The sequence below is a fragment of the Bos taurus genome, chromosome X (genome assembly GCF_002263795.3).
Source record: "Bos taurus isolate L1 Dominette 01449 registration number 42190680 breed Hereford chromosome X, ARS-UCD2.0, whole genome shotgun sequence".
Classification (NCBI taxonomy): Eukaryota; Metazoa; Chordata; class Mammalia; order Artiodactyla; family Bovidae; genus Bos; species Bos taurus.
In genome coordinates, this window is record NC_037357.1 from 37,435,562 (window position 1) to 37,462,053 (window position 26,492).

The 26,492-nt window shown below is 50.5% G+C and overlaps 3 protein-coding genes, 1 non-coding gene and 1 pseudogene across 13 annotated transcripts; 2 read left to right on the plus strand and 3 right to left on the minus strand.

The window, feature by feature from the left end:
* Positions 1 to 825: 825 nt before the first annotated feature.
* LOC101904339 (uncharacterized) lies at positions 826 to 3,469 on the minus strand. 10 transcript variants are annotated; one of them, XR_009493560.1, is made up of 5 exons: positions 2,950 to 3,054; positions 2,437 to 2,582; positions 2,220 to 2,325; positions 1,744 to 1,870; positions 826 to 1,252 (listed from the first exon to the last, which is right to left on the minus strand). XR_009493560.1 is itself a non-coding variant. In XM_024988735.2 (5 exons), exons 1-4 carry the CDS (start codon positions 3,330 to 3,332, stop codon positions 1,790 to 1,792), a joined length of 696 nt encoding a protein of 231 aa, XP_024844503.1. In that variant the 5' UTR covers positions 3,333 to 3,469; the 3' UTR covers positions 826 to 1,252; positions 1,744 to 1,789. The 10 variants fall into 10 exon arrangements, 9 of the variants coding, with proteins under 9 accessions (XP_024844503.1, XP_010819896.2, XP_010819892.1 ...); XM_024988735.2 differs by having other exon boundaries at positions 2,518 to 2,582; positions 2,889 to 3,469; XM_010821594.4 differs by having other exon boundaries at positions 2,518 to 2,582; positions 2,950 to 3,424.
* Positions 3,470 to 6,812: 3,343 nt separating this feature from the next.
* LOC100297763 (large ribosomal subunit protein P1-like) lies at positions 6,813 to 15,449 on the minus strand (annotated as a pseudogene).
* A 242-nt stretch (positions 15,450 to 15,691) lies between these two features.
* RPL10 (ribosomal protein L10) lies at positions 15,692 to 18,053 on the plus strand (the record flags this gene model as incomplete). The annotated part of the gene is given in 6 exon segments (NM_174760.2): positions 15,692 to 15,731; positions 16,474 to 16,532; positions 16,631 to 16,738; positions 16,938 to 17,076; positions 17,603 to 17,765; positions 17,846 to 18,053. Coding segments are annotated over 6 exon segments (645 nt in total). The 3' UTR covers positions 17,999 to 18,053.
* LOC112445242 (small nucleolar RNA SNORA70) lies at positions 17,423 to 17,557 on the plus strand. The gene has a single exon (XR_003033608.1). It is a non-coding gene; the product is annotated as a small nucleolar RNA SNORA70 (small nucleolar RNA).
* A 711-nt stretch (positions 18,054 to 18,764) lies between the features above and the next one.
* DNASE1L1 (deoxyribonuclease 1 like 1) lies at positions 18,765 to 26,492 on the minus strand. Its single transcript, NM_001038634.1, is given in 8 exon segments — positions 18,765 to 20,027; positions 20,116 to 20,364; positions 20,446 to 20,558; positions 20,718 to 20,818; positions 21,870 to 21,956; positions 22,041 to 22,129; positions 22,490 to 22,689; positions 26,343 to 26,492. Coding segments are annotated over 7 exon segments (951 nt in total). The 5' UTR covers positions 22,655 to 22,689; positions 26,343 to 26,492; the 3' UTR covers positions 18,765 to 19,880.

Consider the following 26,492-nt stretch of genomic DNA (forward strand, 5'->3'; position numbering starts at 1 on the left):
ATGGAGTGTCACCTCGAGATGAGTTACGAGACAAACACTGTGGCTTCCATCTCGGGGCTGCTCTGTCTCTCTGAGATCGCTGGATCTGGGGAAGGCCTGACCCGAGCAGCCCGGTGGAGAGGCCCGGTGGAGAGGCCCGGTGGGGAGGGACCGTCCCCTGCCGCAGCCCCATGAACCCTCCAGAAGCAGAGCCTACCCCCCTCCCACCCCAACACCCCAGGCAGACCAGAGGGCTGTGGCCCCAGAGAAGCCTTGACTGCAGCCTGTGATGGACCCCAGGCCAGAAGCCCCAGCCAGGCCTTCTAGAATTCTGTCCTTCAGACACCTGGGAGATTACCAGTGCTGGTTGTTTTAAGGGACTACACTACATCTGGGGTAATTTGCTACACATGGTTGCATGCTAAGTCACCTCAGTCGTGTCCGACTCCTTGCGACCCCATGGACTGTAGCCTGCCAGGCTCCTCTGTCCATGGGATTCTCCAGGCAAGAGTACTAGAGTGGGTTGCCATTTCCTTCTCCAGGGGATCTTCGCAACCCACATCTCTTCTGTCTCCTGTGTTGACAGGCAGGTTTTTACGCTACCTTCACCTGGGTAGCCCCTTGTTATTCAGCAATGGGTAATTTATACACGATGACTTTAAATAGAGAAGATCACTGTAAGTCAATTGGGAGCAAACAAACTGACAAGAAACCCCAGAAACCAATAGGAAGACCCTGGAAAGTCTGGTGACACAAACTCTAAGATCGTCTGCCTAGTCAAACACAAACCCCAAACCACAAAGTCAAGAGACAAGTGACAAAGTGGGCCAAAAAATAGTACCAAGATGTGACTCAGGGCTCATATCATTAATGTATAGAGAACTTGAACCAGTCAATAAGAAAAGACCAGTGACCCAAAGGAAAAGGGTGCAGGAGAGGGCCTTGGAAAATGCCAACCAAAGCGCCACCCCACCGCCCTGAAATGACTCCAAGAATGTACTCGGGGGCTGGGGTTCCAGAGCTGCTGGTTCTGGGCACATGGGGCAGCTGGACACTGGCATTGCTTTTCATCTGTGGCTCCAACTGGATGGCGGGCCATCCTGGAGCCAAAGACAGACAAGCCTCGGCAACGACTGGCCAAAGAAGTGGGTGATGGCGCTGGGTGTTGAGGAGGTCTGGGCAGCATCACCCAGGAGCTGGGAGATCCTCTTGGTGAGGAACGTGTGGCAGGAAAGGCAGTGGCTTCCCACCAGCGAGAGAAGGCTGACCACACCTGCAGACCAGACAACTGTCAGGGCAGTTCCTGGGCAGACAACCCCCTTGCTGCTCTCCGCGCGTGTGTGCTAAGTCGCTTCAGTCGTGTCCGACTCTTCACAACCCCGTGGACTGTAGCCCACCGGCTCCTCTGTCCATGGGATTCTCCAGGCAAGAATCCTGCAGTGGGTTGCCATGCCCTCCTCCACGGGTCTTCCCAACTCAAGGATTGAACCCGCATCTCCTTACATCTCCTGCATCGGAAGGTGGGTTCTTTGCCACTAGCACCACCTGGGAAGCTCTTCGGGTCTCCATGCTCCCCCAGACCCACACTTGGTCCTAGGGCCGATGTTCCTTTCCCATCCCTGACCTCAGCATGTAGGCCTTTTTCCTCTGCCTCATCAGATAGTTCGTCCCCACACCCAGGCACTGGATCTGATCTCGCCCCACCCTCCTACGTGTCCAGATGTTATCAGCCCAAGTGAGGAGCTGTTGAGCAACTCAACAAACCTGACACCTGATCCTGCCTGGGCTGTGGATAGCCCCTCCTTCGGCTTCAGGCAGGGAAGGGTGACGACTGCTCAATGGGAAGCCCCAGATCTCGCGAGAACCACCAGCCTCGTGGCTTTTCCCAGCCCTGCGGGAGAAGGGCAGGGGGCACACACCTAGGAGTCTCAGGCCTCTAGAGCAGCGCGCTTACTGTGAGGTTTCTAGACCAGCAGCGGCAGCAGCACTGGGAGCTTGTTGGAGTCACAAATGCTCAACCCCCACCTCAGATGTGCAAGATCAGAGATTCTAGGGCGGTGCCCTATGGTCTGGCTTTGAGTGAGCCCTCTAGGTGTTCTCACGACCCTTCCAGCATGAGAACCAGCGTCAGGGTGGATGGTTTCTTTCTTTCTTTTTTTTTTTTTTAACGATGGATGGTTTCTGATCACATCCACTGCTAGTGAAGCCAGGAGCTTTCTCTCCCTGCTGGGTTCACTCACCTGGACCTCCAGGGAAGAGGCAGGCAGCAGGCACTGAGGGCTGCAACCATAGGCGGTCCTGGAGAACAGGAGTGCCTGGGCAAGATTCCCTCCCAGCGGGCCACACCTGTCGAGTGACAGGGGGAAGACTGTGTTACTTTGGGCCCTCCCTACCTCCAGAAGCATGGCACCCCTGGCCGACTCCACGTTTCTGGGCACTGGGCTCAGCTCTGCCCACCTCTCCCTTGTTACTCCGTGTGGGGCGGGGGGAAGGGGGCAGGATCCGGGCTTCACAGAGAATCATCCCAGTCACACTCACGGGCTGTGGAACACGGTGGGCCGGGCAATGGGTGGGAGCGGCTGGAGGCGGCCAGATTCGAGACCCTGGGAGGGTGGACGGCATCAAGACCGCAGGTCAAGGCCGCCCTCAGACGCCAGGACTGGAGGGAGGGGCCAAGCGAAGACCCCCTGACCCTGCCCTTTGGCATATTGGCGGGGTTGCCGCCCACCCTCCCCGCTCCCACGGTCCTTGGGCACCCCTAATACACTGTCCTGGGCCATCCGCCCTCAGTACAGCAGGGGGAGTCCTGCCGGGAGTGGGGGGTGGGGCCCCGACGGAATCCCCAAGGTCTCCAGGGCCCTGGGCTCTGGGGAGACGTCTCTTCGCCCTCTCCCCAGTAAAAGACGCACAACCCAGCAAACTGCGGGGCTTTGGCCCCGCCCAGGACCCAGAAGGCAGGCTGCTGTGCACCGAGATGGAGGTGGGGACGCGAAGCTGGGGGCCGTTTCCGTGCTTCGAGCCCCGCCCTGAGCGTCCCCGCGGCCGTCGCCTCTCGCTCCCCTCCTCAGGCAGCCCACCGGAAGCCGTGGCGTACCGCCTTCCTGCCCACCTCTTCCGGCTGGCTTCACCAATGACCATGCTCGACTCCTGAGAAGACCCGCCCTCCAGCTCCAAGTAAGCCTGTCCCTCTTTGTGACGGGCAGCTCTGTGACCCAATCATAGCAGGCCGATCGCGTAAGCTCCGCCTTCCGCCCAGCAGTCTGTCTCTTTTTCCTCAGTCCGTAGTCGGGCGTGCTGTGGGCCCCTCGTCTTTCCGGCGGGGAGATCCAGACTGTCCGTGCAGAGTCACGCATAGAGTGATCCGATGTGTATACGCCAAGCCCTGCTGTGTGCCTTTGGTGTGAGCTTGTATTCTGAAGGAATTAAGTTCACGGGAAGTTACAGGGAAATGCCCCTCCCGTTGTTGCCCCAGCATCAGCTTGTTGCGTAGCCAGTGGACCGTCACACCAGGAGATGGCATTGGTACCATCGGAAAGCTGCTCAGGGTTCTCGGTGTGTGTGTGTGCGTGCGCGCCAGTGGTTAGGACACCGCACTCCCACTGCCGGTGGCCTGGGTTCGATTTCTGTTTGGGGAGCTGGGATGCAGCATGCCTCACCATGTGCTCGCTCGTGTGTGCGCACACACACACACACACACACACACACACAGACGTCAGTACGTTAATGAAACCATGCACTTTGAAACCCGGGATGGGCCTTTGTTCCATCACACCCTGCCCTTGAGATCCATCCATCTCAATCAATAGTTGGTTTCAGCAGTCAGTTCTCAGTTTGTATTGCTAGCCTTCGTTGGTGTGGGTCAGCCACAGTTGTTCAAGCCTTCACCCACTGTTGCCTGTTTCCACTTTTAGGTTTCTAGAAAAAATCTGCTTTGAACATTTGTATCCAGGCTTTCCTGTGGTCAGAATTTTTCATTTTCTTTGGCATGAATGCCCAGCAGTGCAAGTGCTGTGTCCTAAGGAAGTGGACGATTAGCCTTAGAAGAAACTGCCAATTTGCGTTCCACTGTGGCTGGACCATTTTACCTTACCACCCTGGATATTTTTAAAGCACATAATTGAAGATTTTTACAAAACATTGTTTTAGGCAAGACTGTTAACAATTCTGTTTCTCACCTCTAACTATATTCTTCTATGGGATCACCTACATAGTTCCTCACTCAGGTTAAAAATACACACACCCTGTATATTCAGTGTGATTTTTAACTAGCAATAATATATCTGCAAAAGTCTTCCTTCTCAGTACACAAGTCTAGCTCATGTCATCTCTGGCCACAAGGTATTGAACAGAACACATGTACTATAGTTTACATAACAAATCCCCAACAGATGTATTATTACTTTTTCTGTACTTCTTGTTTGTTTGTTAGCACCTCTGAAGATTTGTAAATCTCCCTCCGGATGTTACCTTTAAGTGTAACTACTAGGTCAAAGCCATTTTGCTTTTTTGCATTTCTTTTCCATGGGGATGGTCTTGATGCCTGTCTGGGGAGGCCTTACAAATAGCTGTGAAAAGAAGAGAAGCAAAAAGCAAAGGGGAAAAGGAAAGATATAAGCATCTGAATGCAGAGTTCCGAAGAATAGCAAGAAGAGATAAGAAAGCCTTCTTCAGTGATCAGTGCAAAGAAATAGAGGAAAACAACAGAATGGGAAAAACTAGAGATCTCTTCAAGAAAATTAGAGATACCAAGGGGACATTTCATGCAAAGATGGGCTCGATAAAGGACAGAAATGGTATGGACCTAACAGAAGCAGAAGATATTAAGACCAGGTGGCAAGAATACACAGAAGAACTATACAAAAACGATCTTCACGACCCAGATAATCACGATGGTGTGATCACTCACCTAGAGCCAGACATCCTGGAATGTGAAGTCAAGTGGGCCTTAGAAAGCATCACTGTGAACAAAGCTAGTGGAGGTGACGGAATTCCAGTTGAGCTATTTCAAATCCTGAAAGATGATGCTGTGAAAGTGCTGCACTCAATATGCCAGCAAATTTGGAAAACTCAGCAGTGGCCACAGGACTGGAAAAGGTCAGTTTTCATTCCAATCCCAAAGAAAGGCAATGCCAAAGAATGCTCAAACTACTGCACAATTGCACTCATCTCACACGCTAGCAAAGTCATGCTCAAAATTCTCCAAGCCAGGCTTCAGCAATATGTGAACCGTGAACTGCCTGATGTTCAAGCTGGTTTTAGAAAAGGCAGAGGAACCAGAGATCAAATTGCCAACATCCGCTGGATCATCAAAAAAGCAAGAGAGTTCCAGAAAAACATCTATTTCTGCTTTATTGACTATGCCAAAGCCTTTCACTGTGTGGACCACAATAAACTGTGGAAAATTCTGAAAGAGATGGGAATACCAGACCACCTGACCTGCTTCTTGAGAAACCTCTATGCAGGTCAGGAAGCAACAGTTAGAACTGGACATGGAACGACAGACTGGTTCCAAATAGGAAAAGGAGTATGTCAAGGCAGTATATTGCCACCCTGCTTATTTAACTTATTTGCAGAGTACATCATGAGAAATGCCAGGCTGGATGGATCACAAGCTGGAATCAAGACTGCTGGGAGAAATATCAATAACCTCAGATATGCAGATGACACCACTCTTATGGCAGAAAATGAAGAGGACCTAAAAAGTCTCTTGATGAAAGTGAAAGAGGAGAGTGAAAAAGTTGGCTTAAAGCTCAACATTCAGAAAACTAAGATCATGGCATCCGGTCCCATCACTTCATGGGAAATAGATGGGGAAACAGTGGAAACAGTGTCAGACTTTATTTTTCTGGGCTCCAAAATCACTGCAGATGGTGACTGCAGCCATGAAATTAAAAGACGCTTACTCCTTGGAAGGAAAGTTATGACCAACCTAGATAGCATATTGAAAAGCAGAGACATTACTTTGCCAACAAAGGTCTGTCTAGTCAAGGCTATGCTTTTTCCTGTGGTCATGTATGGATGTGAGAGTTGGACTGTGAAGAAGGCTGAGTGCCGAAGAGCTGATGCTTTTGAACTGTGGTGTTGGAGAAGACTCTTGAGAGTCCCTTGGACTGCAAGGAGATCCAACCAGTCCATTCTGAAGGAGATCAGCCCTGGGATTTCTTTGGAAGGAATGATGCTGAAGCTGAAACTCCAGTACTTTGGCCACCTCATGTGAAGAGCTGACTGATTGGAAAAGACTCTGATGCTGGGAGGGATTGAGGGCAGGAGGAGAAGGGGACGACAGAGGATGAGATGGCTGGATGGCATCACTGACTCGATGGACGTGAGTCTGAGTGAACTCCGGGAGTTGGTGATGGACAGGGAGGCCTGGCGTGCTGTGATTCATGGCGTCGTGAAGAGTCGGACACGACTGAGTGACTAAACTGAACTGAACTGAACCAGGTCAAAACCTATGGCCATTTACCATGTTTATTGATACTAAGCAGTTTCCTCCCCAAAAGACCCTGATCGGCATATAGCAGGGCTGTTAGCCCTGTGTTCCACGTGTTGCAGAGATTTTCTCTCAGTCTCTCTCTAAAGAGCTCAGCTTTTTATTGAATGTGTTATTACTAAAGTGAGTGAAGTTGCTCAGTCGTGTCGATATTTTGTGACTCCATGGACTGTAGCCTACCAGGATCCTCCATCCATGGGATTTTCCAGGCAAGGGTACTGGAGAGGGTTGCCATTTCCTTCTCCAGGGGATCTTCCTAACCCAGGGATTGAACCCGGGTCTCCCACATTGTAGGCAGACACTTTACCATCTGAGCCACCAGGGAAGTTACTACAGAGGTTTAGTCAAAAAGAGCAAAGCTCATGTCATCATCAGAGTCCTCAGATTCTTTTTACTTTGTTCTACTTTCTTCTCCTCAGCTGGGGCTGCAGTGGTGGAGGGGGCAGGACCTTATGGTGGCGCAGTACCAGTTGTCGGGACAAGTCCACCAGCCCCCACATGGCAGATGAAGCTGCCGATGCTGACACTAGCCAAAGCCTTTACAAACAAGCCTGGCCAGAAAGGGTCAACATTTACACTCGCTGCTTTAACGAGGGCACTGATCTTATCCTCTGTGACCATCACCTCACTGGGCAGAATGAGGGCCGAGTAGGTGCAAGGAAGCTCTGAGACAGAGGCCACAGTGTGGGCGAGTGCTCGGTGGGGCTGCTGGCTTGGTGCCAGTCGCCAGATGAAGTGAGGGCCTCACCCCAAAATGGCCTTGGCTTTTCAGAAGGACAGAGCAGCTTAGGGGCCGCAGAAGAAAGGATCTCTCTTTTTTGGCTGCGCAGCATGGCATGCCAGATCTTAGTTCCCAGACCAAGAATTGACTCGAGCCCGCCCCCTGCAGTGGAAGCATGGAGTCTTAACCACTGTACCGCTGTGGGATTCCTGTCTCTTGTCTCAAAAGACTAGGCCGGCTGGTTTCAGAAGTCGAGAAGTTACACAATTTTATGTGACCAAATTATTACACTCTGGATTGATGATTTCTGGGTTGTGTATCTTGGGCACAAAGTTGTCCTGCCTCAAGTGAGGAGAGTCATGTGACTCGGGGCAGAATTTCTGAGTTCCCACACCCAATGCTTCGTGGACCCAGGCTGGCTGATTCTTGCTGTCCTGCTGGCCCCACTACTGTGTGTGTGTGTGGGGGGGGGGTGTCCTATGATCTCAGGCTAGGTAGGCCGGGACTGGGGCCAGTGCCTCTCAGGCACCCAGCCTCTGCCCCCGTGGGATGCCAGGTCAGTTGGGGAAAAGACGAGGAAATGCATACTGAGAAGAGTGTATTATATTATTTAAATGCATACGTGGCCCGCAGGTGAGCAAGCGAGATCCATGGGGAAAGCACAGATAAGAACCGAGAATCCACCTAAAACCAGTGCTCTTGAAAGGTCACCTGCATGGTACGAAGGAAGGACAAGGCTGTAAAAGGAACTGGGTCCATCCCAGCATGCGTCTGAGTGAGAAGACCGGTCCCCATCATCTGCAAGCAGGGGCTTCCATCCCTCTGCCACAGACAGTGGGGCTTCAGCAAACCACTGGCTGAGGGAGGCTCCCCCCACACCCCCAGCACTGTGGTTGTACTGCTGGGCTCCTGGCAGAGCGGATGGTCCCAGAAGGGAGGCCTAACCCCTGGCTTCCCACTCAGGACTCCCAGAGGGCCAGCTGAAGACCGGTCTGCGATCTCATGTTGAAGACACCACCCATCCTCATGGAACGCTGGCAGGTCCCTCAGAGAGAGGAGTGGCCCTGTTACGTCCCCAGGGCGTTACTGTCAGAGACCAGATGATATAATTTTCGGTAAGGGCTGGGAGTGTCTGCTACGTGCCTGGACTCATCCATCCCAGACATGTGGCGGCTCTAGGAAGTCGGTAGCATGTCACCCCCTTCTCCAGATGAGCAAATGAGGACACGAAGACTTGAGCAGCTTGTTCTAAATCTCTAGCTAGCAGAGGGAAGGGTGGATAGGGACATTGACCTATCCACTGACCTCCTTTTGCAGGCTGTAAAGTGAAGTGAAAGTCGTTCAGTTGTGTCCAACTCTTTGTGACCCCATGGACCATACAGTCCATGGAATTATCTGGGCCAGAATACTGGAGTGGGTAGCCTTTCCTTTCACCAAGTGATCTTCCCAACCCAGTGATCAAACCCAGCTCTCCTGCATTGCAGGTGGGATTCTTTACCAGCTGAGCCACCAGGAAAGCCCAAGAATACTGGAGTGGGTAGCCTATCCCTTCTCCAGAGGATCTTCCCGACCCAGGAATCAAACTGAGGTCTCCTGCATTGCAGGTGGATTCTTTACCAACTGAGCTCTCAGGGAAGCCCTTTTGCAGGCTACACTCTCCATTTGGCTCCCAAGGAGGTTCCTGGGGCATTGTATCGCACATCAGCTTGTCTTGAAAGCATTGGAGGTGAGTCCCAGTGAATATCCCTGGGCCTTGGACCAGTTTATAAAGGAAGGAGGTGAGAAAGAGAAACACCTGTACTCTTGCCTAATCGGGGGGACTTTGAAACAGACTGACAGTACCTTTGAATTCTCATGAGATCAGGGAGCGGTTCTCATGGATATTTACCAGTCATCTGCATTCCTGTGATAGAAGGCTACTGCAACTCCCCCAATCTTCACTGGCCTCCAAGACACCAAAAGAGACACACATGGTGGGATGTGGGAGGGAGGTTCAAGAGGGAGGGGGACGTATGTATACCTATGGCTGATTCATGTTGATGTACGACAGAAACCAACGCAGTATTGTAAAGCAATTATCCTCCAATTAAAAATGAACTTTAAAAAGTAGATACACAAGAAGGAATCATAAAGATAAGACGAATTCTAAAAGTCTAGGTGGATTTGAAAACCAACTTTAGACACTAGAAACAAAACCACAGTCTTTGAAATAAAAATTTCAACTGATGAATCAAACCACAGATAGACAGATGACTCAGAAGATGACAAGGCAGTGATGTGGAAGAGAGATGGGCTGGTCTTCGTGGCCCCTCATCCTGGGCGGGCTTCCAATGACATCAACCCCTTCCCTTCTTGCCCTGGGTCTGGGGTGGCAGCTGCTTCCTGTACTCGCTGCGTGCCTTCAGCCCTCTGAGCCATCCCTGAGTGATCACCTGGGCTCAAGGCTCCCATGACCTGTGGGGGTCTCAGCAGTCACCATGCTGCCCCTGCACTCGACTGGGGTGAAGGGCCAAGGGCAGCAAGTGCCCGAGGTGCCAGAGCGGCTGCTATCCTGAACTGTCATGGAGGGAACACCGGGAACCAAGGCTGGGCTGTGCGGTGACTGCAGTGTCCCTGGGAGGAAACTGACAAGGACACCTGCCTTAGCTCTCGGCTCAGGTCACAGGATGACAGCCACAGCTCTTCCATGGCAGCCTGCAAATTCCCCTGTGCCTGCAGGGCTGACGGGGCTGGAAATCAAACACAGCATTCCACCATGTCAGTTGCAGAATCCCCAGGTTGCCTGAATTCCCAGCCTCTCTGCATTTCCTAGGTGAAAGGCACAGTGCTATGTGAACGAGTGGGACCTTGAAACCGAGACTCAGGATATCTGGCTGCCCTCGGTGGAAGCTCACAATTGGCAAGCCCTCAGTCCCCCAGAGCCTCCCTTGCTGATGGAAGTAGCTTGTCCGGTCGTGTCTGGGAGGCTGGTGTTCTGTCCTTTGAGGACTGTGTCATTACCTCACCTGGTGCCGATGCCTTGCAAGGGGACACTGACTGTCCTCCAGACCCTCTGCCACCACATCCTGTTGCCATGAGACTTATAAGTGGGGTCCGATTACTGCATGATTGAGGGGACAGACACAAAGTCTGACACTTCAGGAAATAGCTCATACATCAATAAATATTTCCCAGACTTCACTGCTATCTACCAGCTTAACTTTATTTGGACATTTGTGGTAAGAGCTTCTCAGGGAGTTCGACTCAGTAGGTGAGCTGGGCCAGTCGATGAAGTGGATTAACTGATAGAGGCCTATTTACTAGAGGGTTCTGATTGAAAGCATCAGTATTAGGACATGCAGCTGCTGTGTAGTCTAGCACGCACTTCACATGGGTGGCTGACTGATACTTGGACCTACTGCTGACCTGCATTTCATAGGTTTTGATGCCAGAAGAGCCCTGACAGGAGGTGGAGGAAAGAATACAAAGGCTTCAGTACAGTTCAGTTCAGTCGCCCAGTCGTGTCCGACTCTTTGCGACCCCATGGACTGCAGCATGCCAGGCTTCCCTGTCCATCACCAACACCAAGAGCTTGCTCAAGCTCATGTCCATCGAGTTGGTGATGCCATCTAACAATCTCATCCTCTGTCGTCCCTTTCTCCCGCCTTCAATCTTTCTGAGCATCAGGGTCTTTTCTAATGAGTCAGTTCTTTGCATCAGGTGGCCAAAGTACTAGAGCTTCATCTTTAGCATCAGTGCTTCCAATGAATATTCAGGACTGATTTCCTTTAGGATGGGCTGCTTGGATCTCCTTGCAGTCCAAGGGACTCTCAAGAGCCTTCTCCAACACCACAGTTCAAAAGCATCAATTGTTCAGTGCTCAGCCTTCTTTATGGTCCAACTCTCACAACCATACATGACTACTGCAAAAACCATAGCTTTGACTAGATGGACCTTTGTTGGCAAAGTAACATATCTGCTTTATAATATGCTGTCTAGGTTTGTTATAGCTTTTCTTCCAAGGTGCAATCATCTTTGAATTTCATGGCTGCAGTCACAATCTGTAGTGATTTTGGAGCCCTCCAAAATAAATTCTGTCACTGTTTCCATTGTTTCCCCATCTATTTGCCATAAAGTCTTGGGACCAGATGCCATGATCGTTGCTTTTTGAATGTTGAGTTTTAACCAGCTTTTTCACTTTCAACAAGAGGTTTTTCAGTTCCTCTTCGCTTTCTGCCATAAGGGTGGTGTCATCTGCATATCTGAAGTTACTGATATTTCTCCCGGCAATCTGGATTCCAGCTTCTGCTTCATCCAGCCTGGCATTTTGCTTGATGTACTCTGCATAGAAATTAAATAAGCAGGGTGACAATATACAGCCTTGATGCTGGATATTGACAATATATTCCTTTTCCAATTTGGAACTAGTCCATTGTTCTATGTCTGGTTCTAACTGTTGCTTCTTGAACTGCATACAGATTTCTCATGAGGCAGGTAATGTGGTCTGGTATCTCTATCTCTTTTAAAATTTTCCACAATTTGTTGTGATCCACACAGTCAAAGGCTTTAGTGTAGGCAATAAAGCAGAAGTAGATATTTTTCTGGAATTCTCTTGCTTTTTTGATGATCCAGTGGATGTTAGCAATTTGATCTCTGGTTCCTCTACCTTTTCTAAATCCAGCTTGAACATCTGGAAGTTTTCAGTTCACATGCTGTTGAAGCCTAGCTTGGAGAATTTTGAGCATTACTTTGCTAGTGTGTGAGATGAATGAAATTGTGCAGTAGGTTGAACATTCTTTGGCATTGCCTTTCTTTGGCATTGGAATGAAAACTGACCTTTTGCAGTGCTGCAGCCCTGCTGAGTTTTCCACATTTGCTGGTGTATTGAATGCAGCACTTTCACAGCATCATCTTTTAGGACTGGAAATAGCTCACCTGGAATTCCATCACCTCCACTAGCTTTGTTCATAGTGATGCTTCCTAAGGCCCACTTCACTTTGTATTCCAGGATGTCTGGCTCTAGGTGAGTGATTGCATCATCATGCTTATCTGGGTCATTAAGACCTTTTTTGTACAGTTCTTCTGTGTATTCCTACCACCACTTCTTAGTCTTCTGCTTCTGTCAGGTCCATACCGCCTCTGTCCTTTATTGTGCCCACCTTGGCATGAAATGTTCCCTTGGTATCTCTGATTTTCTTGAAGAGATCTCTAGTCTTTCCCATCCTATTGCTTTCCTGTTTCCTTGCAGTGATATTGAGGAAGGCTTTCTTACCTCTCTTTGCTATTGTTTCAAACTCTGCATTCAGATGGGTTTATCTTTCCTTTTTTCCTTTGCCTTTCACTTCTCTTCTTTTCACAGCTATTTGTAAGGCCTCCTCAGACACACATTTTGCCTTTGTGCATTTCTTTTTCTTGGGGATGGTCTCAATCACCGCCTACTGTACAATATCATGAACCTCCATCCATAGTTCTTCAGGCACTCTGTCTATTAGATACAACCCCTTAAATCTATTCATTTGTCACTTGTACTGTATAATTGTAAAGGATTTGTTAGGTCATACCTGAATGGTCTAGTGGTTTTCCCTACTTTCTTCAATTTAAGTCTGAATTTGGCAATAAGGAGTTCATAATCTGAGCCACAGTCAGCTCCGGTCTTGTTTCTGCTGACTGTATAGAGCTTCTCCATCTTTGGCTGCATTGCTAGCAAAGTAATGCTCAAAATTCTCCAAGCTAGGCTTCAACAGCACGTGAACCGAAAACTTCCAGATGTTCAAGCTGGATTTAGAAAAGGTAGAGGAACCAGAGATCAAATTGCTAACATCCACTGGATCATCAAAAAAGCAAGAGAATTCCAGAAAAACATCTACTTCTGCTTTATTGCCTATGCTAAAGCCTTTGTGTGGATCACAGCAAATTGTAGAAAATTGTTAAAGAGATGGAAATACCAGATCATCTTACCTGCCTCCTGAGAAATTTGCATGCCGGACAAGAAGCAACAGTTAGAACCAGACATGGAAAAACAGACTGTTTCTAAATTGGGAAAGGAGTACGTCAAGGCTGTATATTGTCACCTTGCTTATTTAACTTCTATGCAGAGTACTTCGTGTGAAATGCCCGGCTGGTGAAGCAGAAGCTGGAATCCAGATTTCCAGTAGAAATAGCAATAACTTTAGATATGCAGATGACACCACCCTTATGTCAGAAAGCCAAGAGGAACTAAAGAGCCTCTTTGTGAATGTGAAAGAGGAGAGTGAAAAAGCTGGCTTAAAACTCATCATTCATAAAACAAAATTAATGGCATCCAGTTCCATCACTTCATGGCAAATAGATGGGATACGTTGGAAATAGTGACAGACTTTATTTTCTTGGGCTCTAAATCACTGCAGATGGTGACTGCAGCCATGAAATTAAGAGACATTTGCTCCTTGGAAAGGAAGCTATGACAAACCTAGACAGCATATTAAAAAGCAGAGACATCACTTTGCGACAAAAGTCCATATTGTCAAAGCTATGGTTTTTGCAGTGGTCATGTATGGATGTGAGAGTGGACCACAAAGAAGGCTGAGCACCGAACAATTGATGCTTTTGAACTGTGGTGCTGGAGAAGACTCTTGAGCGTTCCTTGGAGTCCAAGGAGACCCAACCAGTCAATCCTAAATGAAATCACTCCTGAATATTAATTGGAAGGGGTGATGCTGAAACTGAAGCTCGAATCCTTTCTCCTGATGCGAAGAGCCAACTCATTAGAAAAGACCCTGATGTTGGAAAAACAGGGCAGGAGAAGTGGGTGACAGAGAATTAGATGGTTGGTTAGCATCACTGACTCAGTGAACATGAGTTTGAGCAAACTCTCGGAGACAGTGGAGGACAGAGGAGCCTGGCATGCTGCATCCCATGGGTTTGCAAAGATTCAGACATAAGTAAGTGAACAGTATCAACTGTTCCAGCTCTGCCTGATGTATATACTATACAACCCTAAATGTTCTAGTTCTCGGAGCCAAAAACCTGAGTTGAGCTGCCCCCACGGATAGTCATATCTCACCCCATTTCCAGAGGTAAGGCCTCTGGATGGAATGAGAGATCGTGTTTCCTGAGAAGGACCCCGTGCCACAGCTGGAAGTGCACACAACAAATCTTCCCAAGCCTTCCTAGAGGACCCATGCACTAAAGTGACAGGTTGCCCTGGAGAAGAGGTGCGTCCCATCTGTCAAGCGACATGGGGACGCCTTCAAGACTTCCTTACTTTCCTGCGTCCTCACCTCTAGAAGGCTGGGCACCTCTGGCAGACGTTTAGATCCCTGGTGGTAGGAGCATTAGCTTTGCACACTTCTCTGGATACTATCCTTGGGTTGGTGGGGGAAGGATCCGTGCTTTATCTGTAAACATTTCAAAGGCACACTCAGGAGGTGCTGGAATTCAGTGGGCAGGGAACAGAAAGAACTACATCGGGGCTGTGTGTGTTTGGGGGCGGGGCGGCGGGGGCGGGGGGGCGGTGAGTACCAGATTCTGGGCCCCGGGAGTGTGGAAGATCCCAGGAGTACTGATCAAGGCAGCTCTCGGGGGCCAGGACTGGGGCGCAGCCCAGGACTGACAGTGTTCCTTTGCCATCTTAAGGGGATCACCAGCTTCCTTTCCCCTTCTCCAAGGCACCCTGCGGAGAACAACGTCTCATTTCTTGCAAGGGACAGGGTAGGCCTAACGGTGCTCAGGTGGGGTCTCCTGAGCTCTGGATCTTGGTGGCGGCTTTTCCTTGGCCTTTCTCGGAGGAAGGCGCAGACCACCTGGGGTCGGCGATGGACCCCTCTCCCGCCCTGGGTCTTCAGAGAAGGGAGACTTGGGTACTGCTCGCGGACAAGTGGGTTCAAGATTCTTCGTTTGGTGGGGGGCGGGGGCAGGGGCGGGCTTCCCGCTCGGCCTCCAGGTCGACAAAGGAATGCAGGCTGAGCCTCCAGCCGGGCGCATCCCCGCCGGGCTCTGGGGCACCGGGGGAGGCAGAGAGGGCTTGTCCCAGGCTCCGCGATGCCCGGGAACATGCGCGCGGCCGCCGTGAACCCCCACTTGAGGGTACTTCTTTCAACTCTAGGAACATAACGTCCTTCACAGTTACGGCAAAGCCTCGGGCAAGAGCTCTACGCCCAAGATGGCCAGCCGGAAGCTGGGTTCTCGCGCCGATGTGGCGAAGCCCCATTCGCCAGCTGGCTGCCCGCGGTTGGGAGCCCAGCCGCCTTCTCGGTCTGCGCATGTGCTCAGCTCCCACCGCACGCAGGCGCAGAGCATCGCTACATCTATGGTCCGGAAGTCTGATAGAGCGTCTACGCGCCCTCGCCTGGACTCTATGGTTCCTACGCGTGAAGATAGGCTGTCTATATAAGACCTGCGCAGGCGTGGGAGCGCCTCTTTCCCTTTGGCACGGTGAGTAGTCGCGGGCTCTGGTTTTGGCTGTGCTCTTGCCATTTCTGTCTCCTAGTTTAATACCTGTGTTCGACTTCTTTTCCGACTTTGTTTCATTGTAGCCACTGAAGATCCTGGTGTCGCCATGGGCCGCCGCCCCGCCCGGTGGTGAGTGCTACTCCATGTTTTTTCGCTGCTGGGAAGCGAGAGGGAGAGCCAATTTAACCGTTAAAAGCAACAGTGGGGTGGGGTCTCCCTGGTGCGGCTTTTCTGTCCTGGGGACGGACTCTGCGTATTCCCTGAGACATTCCGGGTCACTTGAGGTCTTCCCCCATTTTGTTGTAGTGGTGGATTGACCCAATTTTGTATACAACGGCCCCAGTATAGGGGTACAAGCGATGTCTACCTTGTATCCCGCTCTCTGGACTTGAAAATTCGCCAGCTTAGTTTCCTCCTGGGGCCTCTGTGTACCATTCCCGTCTTATTTCCAGGCGACGTGTGATGTGGGCGCCTCGGATGCCAAGGGCAATCCCGGAAAAGTGGTTTCAGCTGCCTCGGCCCTACAGGGGGCGCCAGGAGCCCTTCACATGGCTTGGAGGCGAACTTAATGCCACGTGCTCCAAGGTCCATTTAGGTGGATGGGTTGAACTGTGCTATTTTATATTTAAACCGAGAAAGTGCGTTTCAGAATGTGAGCCTTAAAGCAACGTTTAAAGCAACAGGATCGAGGATGGTATTTTATTTTTTAATCTCCTGTCATGGGTAACTTGAGTTTTGGCTACATCTTGCTTTAGCGCCCATTTCCAGTAAATGAGACCAAGCTTGGAGATTAACATGTGTCAAGCTCTCAGCGTGCATGTTGTAGAGCTCGTTTATGAACCCTGGCTAACCTGAGTCGTTTTCCCTGCAGTTACCGGTATTGTAAGAACAAGCCGTACCCAAAGTCTCGCTTCTGTCGAGGTGTCCCTGGTAAGTAGGGGCAAAGCTCCCAAACTGGTTTGGGCCCGGTGACCTAGTTGCTCATGGAACTCCCACACTAAGCAAGGTTGTCTTGTCTTTTTTTCCAGATGCTAAGATTCGCATCTTTGACTTGGGGCGTAAGAAGGCCAAAGTGGATGAGTTCCCACTCTGTGGCCACATGGTGTCAGATGAGTATGAGCAGCTCTCCTCTGAAGGTGAGGCAGGCTTCCTTGTCAATGCTGCCCGGTTCCTTGTGTGTGCGCCCCCCCCACCCCAGCCAAACCTGGAACTCACTGCACTGAAATGACCAGCTTATTAATCACAAGTGCCCAATCATTAGCCTCTTTGCTAAACTCATCCCACCAAGACAGAGAGCCATGGTAAAAGCTTCTGTGGCATTTTGTCTTCCCATAGCCCTGGAGGCTGCCCGTATTTGTGCCAACAAGTACATGGTGAAAAGCTGTGGCAAAGATGGTTTTCACATCCGAGTGCGGCTCCACCCCTTCCATGTCATCCGCATCAACAAGATGTTGTCTTGTGCTGGAGCTGATAGGTGAGCTGGATCCTGAGACCTGTACTTTGGGCTTGATGATTTTGATCAACCAGGGCAGAGAGGTGGCCCCATAGAGATTGACCCACAGCAAAGCCAGGCCAAAGGGCTAGTAAGTGGACCTCAGTGGACACTGAACAACCCAGAGTCCCAGAAAGAAGCTCAAAAGGCATCATGGCTCTGGGCAACATAGAGCAAGTTGCTCATGTGGGAATAGCTTCTATTTGCACCTGATGACATAATCTGCAAGCAAGCAGGTGGCTGGGGTGGTCATAGGTCAGTTGGCTTTCAGAGGAGCCCAATGGCACCTTGCAGGGACTCTAGCTAGTCTGTTTTTTGGTTCTCTTCTTCGCAGCCAATTAAGCCGACTGTGCTCTTTTCCCTATGGGGGCCCAGTGTGCAATGGCTGCAGATAGCAGCCTCCTTGGTAGTGTATGCAACCTGTTGCCTGTACAGGTTGCCCTAAGGGACCTTGGAGACAACTCTTTCTAGTGGGCATTCATGACTGGCCTGCTGTTTCCCAATCTAGACTCCAGACAGGTATGCGCGGTGCCTTTGGAAAGCCCCAGGGCACAGTGGCCAGGGTCCACATTGGCCAGGTCATAATGTCCATCCGCACCAAGCTGCAGAACAAGGAACATGTGATTGAAGCCCTCCGCCGGGCCAAGTTCAAGTTCCCTGGCCGCCAGAAGGTAAGGAGCATTGCAGCCTGGGTCTCCCCTTTGCTCCTGGCCTCAGGGCCCATGACTCAGTTGTTTCTGTCTCTCTCTAGATCCACATCTCTAAGAAGTGGGGATTTACCAAGTTCAACGCGGATGAATTTGAGAACATGGTGGCAGAAAAGCGACTCATCCCAGACGGCTGTGGGGTCAAATACATCCCTAATCGTGGTCCCCTGGACAAATGGCGGGCCCTACACTCATGAGCATCAGTGCTGTCCCCTCCTTAATCATGCTCACCAATAAATGCTATTTCCTGTCCATCTGTCTTTGCATCTAGATTCATGGGGGGGTGGGGAACTGGAAGCCCCAAGGGTCACTGTCATTTCAGAAGACTGATAAGCCAGCCAGTTGACAGTAAGGCCAGTGAGGTACATGCCTTGACCCCAGGCAGTAGGTTCTGAAGTCCCCACACCTGTACGTGGAGCACTGAGAAGCACACACTCTGGATCATGGAAAAGGGCTTGTGGTCTAATGTTGGCCTCAGGCTGCTGTGGAACCTCACCAGACACAGCCCTGGAGGTGGGGTCGTCCAGTAAGCCCTAGAGTAAACATCTGTCCTGGGCCTAACTGCCTTTTCTTGGGTTTAGAGTTGTTGACAGACCTTGTTGCCATCCCCCATTCTAAGCCTAGCTCACCACCCCTTATAGGACTTAATTCCCAGGGCCACCACACCTGACATCAAGTTGCTAAGGTGGAAATGTTTAGTCTCTTAAGTTGAGTCTGACTCTTGTGACCTTGGAGGCTGTAGCCTGCCAGGCTCCTCTGTCCATGGGATCTCCCAGGCAGAAATACTGGAGGGGGTTGCCATGTCCTCCTCCAGAAGCTATTACCCCTCCAGTGGATTTTCCCAACCCAGGGATCAGACCCAGGTCTCCTGCATTGCAGGCAGATTCTTGACAAGATGAGCCACCCTTGTACCTCAACTAGATATTTCTAAATCACAGATAATTCACAATACAATGGCTCTGATGTCTAGATTTTTAACGAGGTCTGTTTTCTGGAAAAGGAAGGTGGGGAAGAGCTCTGTGCTGACAACACAGTAAATGGGGTCATTTAGTTAACTTTTGTTGTGTGTCCTTTTACCCCGTGAAGTCGTGTCCAACTCTTTGTGACCCCATGGACTATAGCCTACCAGGTTCCTCCATGGGATTTTCCAGGCAAGAATACTGGAGTGGGTTGTTATTTCCTCCTCCAGGAGATCGTCCCAACCCAGGGATTGAACCCAGGTCTCCCACATTGTAGGCAGCTTTACCATCTGAGCCACCAGGGAAGTCTTTACCCCCATAGGACCACACATTTACAAAATATAATGGTTGCATGATAACTGGTTTCTGTAGATACTTTGTGTGCATCTATAGCCTTGGCGACTTCTAGGCAGTGCTTGACCATACCCTGAATGGTAGGGGCCAAACTGCACTGTGGTTCTGAACATGGACTTGATCAGAGGTGTTATGGGATCTGGTTAAGTTACAATGAGTTTGACCGCTTGCTGTTTTCTTAACGTGTGTATGTCTGTGTATGAACTGCTGATCTCTACCCTTGTATCTCCTGTTGTTTTCTAGTTTGTGTGTGTGTGTGTGTGTGTGTATATAAACTGCTGATCTCTACCCTTGTATCTCCTGGGGTCTTAATACTGTTTCCTAGGAGTCTTGTGTATGTTAAAGATGGCCTTTTGGCATGTCTGCTACACACATGTAATGTCTGTGTCATCTGGCTTTCTGTTCTTGGAGTGGATGGTTTTGTCAGGATAAAATCCTTTGATCTGTTGTGATTCCCTTCTCTTAGCCCTGCCCTTGAGCCAAGATCACCTCTACTGAGCCCCCTCACCCCCTAACCCAGCCTTTTGTCCTCATTCTTGACACTACCCAGGGGACAAGTGGCATGGGTCCAGCCCCAGGGCCCCACCTGCCTTTTCCACCTTCTGATGCCAGGCAGGCACAGGCCCGACCAGAGGACAAACCCAAAGCGAAGGCACACAGAGGGGTGGCACCAGGGCAGGCTGGGAGCAGGGCAGGGCTTTGAGTCCAGAAGACAGGACAGTCCTCACTTTGGGGCAGCAGGTTAGTTTCAGGCCACCAGGTGGTTTCAGGCCACCAGGCCCAGCTGGGGGGCTAGGAGGGGCAGCAGCAGTGACAGCCATAGAGTGGCCAGGCAGGGGGGCTGGACCCCATGCACTGCCCAGCTCAGCGCCAGGTCCACCTCCACAGGGTAGTGGTCACTGATGTTGAGAGCCTGGGGGCGGGCAGAGGGGAGACAAAGCATCAGTCTCAGGCCCGAGGGGCTTCCCGGGGAGCCCACTGCGGCCTCACCACTGCTTTACCTCCTGCTCAGTGAGCCCAAAGCTCTGGGGGAAGTCGAAGGCGGCCGCGCCACGCAGCAGGCTCTGGAGGTGCTCCCCGTGGAGCACGATGCGGTCATAGGTGCAGTGGGTGCTGGCCCGCACCGTAGTGTCCACGCCGTCGGCGATGGCCCAGTGGAAGCCAGCCTGAGTCCGAAGAACTAGGTCATCCAGGCGCTTTTTGGTCAGCGACGTGCAGTCAGCATTGAAGTCCCCGAGCAGGATCACATCCTGGAGATGCAGGCAGCCATCAGGCCCTGCCGCCTGGCTGCCCTGGCCCTCCTCCCTCCCACAGAATCGGCCCAGCCCTACCTTGGTCTGCCAGCGCCCGGAAGCATCCAGAAACACGTCATACAGGGCATTCAGCTCCGTCTCCACAGCCTTCGGAGTGGTGTGCAGTGGGACCAGCACGAGGCTGGGAAGAACTGCAAGACCCCAGGGACACAGGGCTCCCAGCCACTCCTGGCCCTCCCCAGCCCGGTCCTTGCTGGGTGACCGAGCCCCGCCACCTCCCTGGAAGAACCCTCCAGACCCCACTTACTGCTCCCCCATAGCGGGACCACCCTTCTACCCCCTCCTCTTACCCTTGCTGCGTAAAGAGAACCAGCACACAAAGGGCTCCCGGGTAAAGAGATCATCCTGATCATCGTACATGTAGGAGTCCCGGACCTCTGCCTCATGTGACCTGGTGGACCAGGGACAAGAAGCGGTGGCCCCATGTCACTGCTCTTGGTCTGCAACTGCCAATATCAGAGCTGGCACTCAGGGAGGGGGGCCTGCCACCAGCAGCTCATTTTATGGAAGCACAGCCTTCCAGCCCTTCTTTCTAGAACTTCTTTTAGATTGAGCTAGAATTCACTTACCATAAAGGCACCTTGTTTAACATGCACAGTTCAGTGGCAATGCACAAAGTTGTGCAACCATCACCACCATCAATTTCAGAATATTCTTAGCATGTCAAAGAAACATCACTCATGAGCAGTCTCTGTTCCCCTCCCTTTCAGCCCCTGATCTGTTTTCCATCTCTGCTGAACACGTCATGTGAATGAAATCAAATAATACGTAGTATTCTGTGACTGGTTCTTTCCCTTAGCACATGTGTCCCAGCTTCATCCGGGCTGCAGCGTGGCTGAGACTTCCTCCCTTCTTAGGCCAAATGATACTCCACTGTGTGGAGAGACCACCTTTCATTTACCCATTCATCGGGTGATGGACACTCAGATCAATTTCCACTCTGAGATGGTTAGGAGCGGGGCTGGTGTATGGGCAGGGCTCTGTTCCCCCATCATTTTGGACTGAGTTCTAGATATTATATAATTTCATCTATATAGAGGAGCAGGTTTCCATCTCCAACTGCCACCCTTGCCCTCTCAATCCTGACCCCCTCAGGCTGTCCTCCCAGGGATTGAGGGCTGTTTCCAGAAACTGTGTCTGCCCAGGACTCAAGACAGTTCCCCAGGGAGCTGCAACCAGTCACTCCCAAAGAGGGGGCCACCCTCGCCCTGAGCCCCAGTGGCTTCTGCAGGGGGGAAGCATGGGGTGCCCACATCTATGCTTCGGGAAGGAAGGTGTCCTGCTGGAGGGAAACATGGGCACCAAAGCTATCTGGGGTAGAGGATGGGAAGACCCAGGGATAAAACCTCTGATGAGAAGTACAATGTGAAGGTGAGGGCCACCCTTGGGGCTACTACACGGCACCAAGCGTCCAGGCCTCCTCGGTCTCCGTCTGTGCTCACCGGTAGAGATACACGTACTTCTCCTTGTATGTGCTGCGCCCCAGCAGGAGGCTGCTGTGGGAGGCGTAGGGCCCAGAGTCACCAAATCTGCCAGGAAAGGGGACCTGGGGTCAGCGACCCTGAGGCTCTCAGTGGGGGGCCCTCTGTTAAGACCCACAGAGCCCTCCTCACCGATTGAGTTCTCGAAGTAAGAGGGGGATGGCAGTGTCAGAAGAGTCCACCACCTCCTGCAGCACCATGATGTCACAGCGAGCCAGAATCTGCAGGAAACCAGGAAGGCTAGTCCGACTCAGGGCCAGCTGCCCAGGGAGAAGGGTGGTCTCTCTGGGAACCAGGCAGTGGCGTGGCCATGAGTGTCATAACACGCTGGCTGCAGACCCAAGAGAGCTATGAGGCTAGAAAAGCCCTGGGAGAAGATGGAATGCCATTGCCATCAACACTGCACCCATTTCACGGAGGAGGAGACTGAGGCCGACAGGGAAGGAAGGTGCTGCTCCACATTGCCACACCATGTCTCCTGATGTCCCCCTCTTCTCTGGGACATGCCCCTGGTCAGACAGGGCTAGGGGTTTTGGGTCATGGTCCTCAGGGGCCCAGCTTCCCTGCAGGGATGAACTGACCTTCACTAAGGTGTCGAGCACAGGTTCCCTGGCCACCTTGGCAAGTGTCAGCCGCTGCGCATTGAAGGCACAGATGCGAAAGGTCTCAGCCCCACTGGCCAGGAGGAGGAGCAAGAGCAGAGCATGGCCGTGTATGGCCTTCTGGAACCCTCCAGAGGAATGCAGGTTGCCTCAGGTTCAGGTCCCAGTTGCGCACAGTTCTAGTCACAGAAGGACATGGTAATATGCAACAGAGAAAGTGATGCTCATCCTGCTACCCAGAACCAGCTTCCCTGTGCTGCCACCATCACACATGTCCTACCTTTCTTCCCTGAGGACACCTTCCAACATCAGCATGTATGTTGGAAGCTCTTTTTCAGCTTGTTCTTTTTCATTGGGATCAAATACACATAGCATCGAGTTTACCATCTGAACTATTTTTAAGTGCACAGTTCAGTGGCTGAAGCACCTTCACCCTGTTGTGCAACCATCCCCACCATCCATCCCCAGAACTTCATCATCTCCCCAAACTGAAACTCTGTCCCCATTAAACAATAACCCTCCTTCCCTCCCCCAGCCCATGCCCCCCACCATCCTTACTTTCTGTTTCTAGGAATCTGGCTCCTCTAGGCAACTCATGCAAGTGGAGTCATACAGTAGCTGTTTGTTTGTGACTGTTTGATTTCACTGACCATACTGTCCTCATTTCATCCATGATGTAGCAGGTCTCAGAATGATCTTTTGAAATTCTAAATAACATTCCACTGGATGGATGGAGCACATTTTATCTATTCACCTATCCATAGACACTGGGTTGCTTCCACCTTTTGGCTACTGTCAATGATGCTATTGGGAACACGACTCTACAAATATCTCTTCAAGCTCCTACTTTCAATCCTCTTCATTAAGTACCCAGAAGTGAAATTGCTGGATCATGTAGATTCAAGGGATTAGATCTGATAGACAGAGTGCCTGAAGAACTATGGATGGAGGTTCATAACATTGTACAAGAGACGGTGATCAAAACCATCCCCAAGAAAAAGAAATGCAAAAAGGCAAAATGTTTGTCTGAGGAGGCCTTACAAATAGCTGTGAAAAGAAGAAAAGGGAAAGGCAAAGGAGAAAAGGAAAAATATACCCATCTGAACGCAGAGTTCCAAAGAATAGCAAGGAGAGATAAGAAAGCCTTCCTCAGTGATCAATGCTAAGAAATAGAGGAAAACAATAGAATGGGAAAGACTAGAGATCTCTTCAAGAAAATTAGAGATACCAAGGGAACATTTCCTGCAAAGATGGGCACAATAGAGGACAGAAATGGTATGGACCTAACAGAAGCAGAAAATATTAAGAAGAGGTGGCAAGAATACACAGGAAAACTATACAAAAAAGATCTTAAAGACCCAGATAACCATGATGGTATGATCACTCACCTAGAGCCAGACATCCTGGAGTCCAAAGTCAAGTGGGCCTTAGGAAGCATCACTAAAAACAAAGCTAGTGGAGGTGATAGAATTCCAGGTGAGCTATTTCCAATCCTAAAAGATGATGCTGTGAAAGTGCTGCACTCAAAATGCCAGTAAATTTGAAAAACTCAGCAGTGGCCACAGGACTGGAAAAGGTCAGTTTTCAGTTTTCATTCCAATCCCAAAGAAGGGCAATACCAAAGAATGTGCACACTACCACACAATTGCACTCATTTGTCATGCTAGCAAGGTCATGATCAAAATCCTCCAAACTAGGCTTCAACAGTACATGAACTGAGAACTTACAGATATACAAGCTGGATTTAGAAAAGGCAGAGGAATCAGATATCAAATTGCCAACATCCATTGGGTCACAGAAAAAGCAGAATTCCAGAAAAATATCTATTCCTGCTTCACTGACTATGCTAAAGCCTGTGACTATGTGGATCACAACAAAGTGTGGAAAATTCTTATTTTGGAGAATTCTTAAAGAGATGGGAATATCAGACCACCTTACCTGCCTGCTGAGAAATCTGTGTGCAGGTCAAGAAGCAACAGTTAGAACCGGACATGGAACAATGGACTGGTTCCAGATTGGGAAAGGAGTATGGCAAGGCTGTATATTGTCACCCTACTTATGTAACTTTTATGCAGAGTGCATCATACAAAACGCTGGGCTGGATGAAGCACAAACTGGAATCAAGATTTCCAGGAGAAATGTCAATAACCTCAGATATGCAGATGACACCACCCTAATGGCAGAAAGCGAAGAGGAACTAAATAGCTTCTTCATGAAAGTGAAAGAGGAGAGTGAAAAGCTGGCTTAAAACTCAGCATTCAAAAAATTAAGATCACGGCATCTGGTCCCATCACTTCATGGCAAATAGATGGGGAAACATGGAAATGGTGACAGATTTTATTTTCTCGGGCTCCAAAATCACTGCAGATGGTGACTGAAGCCATAAAATTCAAAGACACTTGCTCCTTGGAAGAAAAGCTAAGACCAACCTAGACAGCATATTAAAAAGCAGAGACATTACTTTGCCAACAAAGGTCAGTCTAGTCAAAGCTATGGTTTTTTGAGTAGTCATGTACCGATGTGAGAGTTGAACCATAAAGAAGGTTGAGTACTGAAGAATTGATGCTTTTGAACTGTGGTGTTGGAGAAGACTCTTGAGAGTCCCTTTGACTGCAAGGAGATCATACCAGTCAATCCTTAAGGAAATCAGTCCTAAATATTCATTGGAAGGACTGATGCTGAAGCCGAAGCTCCAATACTTTGGCCACCTCATGTAAAGAGTCGACTCATTGGAAAAGACCCTGATGCTGGGAAAGCTTGAAGGCAGGAGGAGAAGGGGACGACAGAGGATGAGATGGCTGGATGGCATCACTGACTCAACAGACATGAGTTTGTTTGAGCAAGCTCTGAGAGATAGTGAAGGACAGGGAAGCCTGGTATGCTGCAGACCATAGGATTGCAAAGAGTTGAACATGACTGAGCAACAACAACAAAATGGTAATTCTCTTTTTTTTTTTTTTTGAGGAATGTCATACTATTTTCCACAGTGGCTGCCTCATCTTCCATTCCCACCAGCAGCACACCAGGGTTCAACCTTAGAGTTGATTCTACCTTTTCACCACCATCAGCAACCAGGAGGACCATCATGGTGCATTTCTTTCTCCCCAGCTGCCAGACATGATCTTTAAGACAAACTCCCAGCAGTATAATTGCTGGATTCAAGTTAGCCAGAGTCGTCGTCTTCTCTGCAACCAAAGCCCACTTCCTGCTGGTGTCACCCTCACACAGCCATGTCAGTCCGTCTACTTCCCTCTGCCGGCTTTTCTCTGTTGCTTCTGTGACCTTCCTCCCTGGGCTCACTTTCTCCCTGGCTGGGTCCCCTGCCTGTTTCTCTCTAGCCACCTGCTAGAGTCACTCATGCTAGTTTGGGCTCCTTCCCCAGTGCCTATTCTGGGATGCCCATGGGTCTTTAGGCAGCCCTGGGCAGGCAAGGGCAAGCTTGGAGGCTCTGGGGCCACAGGCTCCCAGGAGGGCGTAGGGCAAGAAGAACTAGACAGTTTCTCCCCTCGGGGCTTCCCTGATAGCTCAGTTGGTAAAGAATCTGCCTGCAATGCAGAAGACCCTGGTTCGGATCGGGAAGATCCACTGGAGAAGGGATAGGCTACCCATGCCAGTATTCTGGAGAATGCTAGGAGAATTCCATGGACTACCATGGGGTCACAAAGAATCGGACACAACTGAGCGACTTCACTTTCACTTTGGCCTCAGCCCAAAGCTGGGTCTGGTCTCCCAATACCAGCCCTGAGCCCCAGCCCTGGAATTCTCTTCCCGTCTGGCCTTCCCAGGCTGGGCCCACTTTCTCCCTTCCCCTCCGGCCAGAGGGCGCCCATACCTGCGCAGACCAGGTCGTCTCTACAACTTTCTGTGCTGTGGGCTGATCGCGACAGCCCCCAGGGAATCGCAGCGCCGACCAAGACGGAAGGAGACAGCAGAGGAAGACGCCGCCAACAGGCTGACAACCCCGTCGAGGCCGGTTAGCCGG

Bases quoted from the DNA above. Each gene is read 5' to 3' on its own strand.
- LOC101904339 (XM_010821594.4), bottom strand. From the start codon at position 3,332: ATGCGTGACTCTGCACGGACAGTCTGGATCTCCCCGCCGGAAAGACGA. The intron at 2,326-2,517 runs GTGAGTGTGACT...GTCACTCGACAG, and splicing joins CCCACCGTGTTCCACAGCCC to GTGTGGCCCGCTGGGAGGGA. The intron at 1,253-1,743 runs GTTTGTTGAGTT...TCTGGTCTGCAG, and splicing joins CAGGCAGGATCAGGTGTCAG to GTGTGGTCAGCCTTCTCTCG.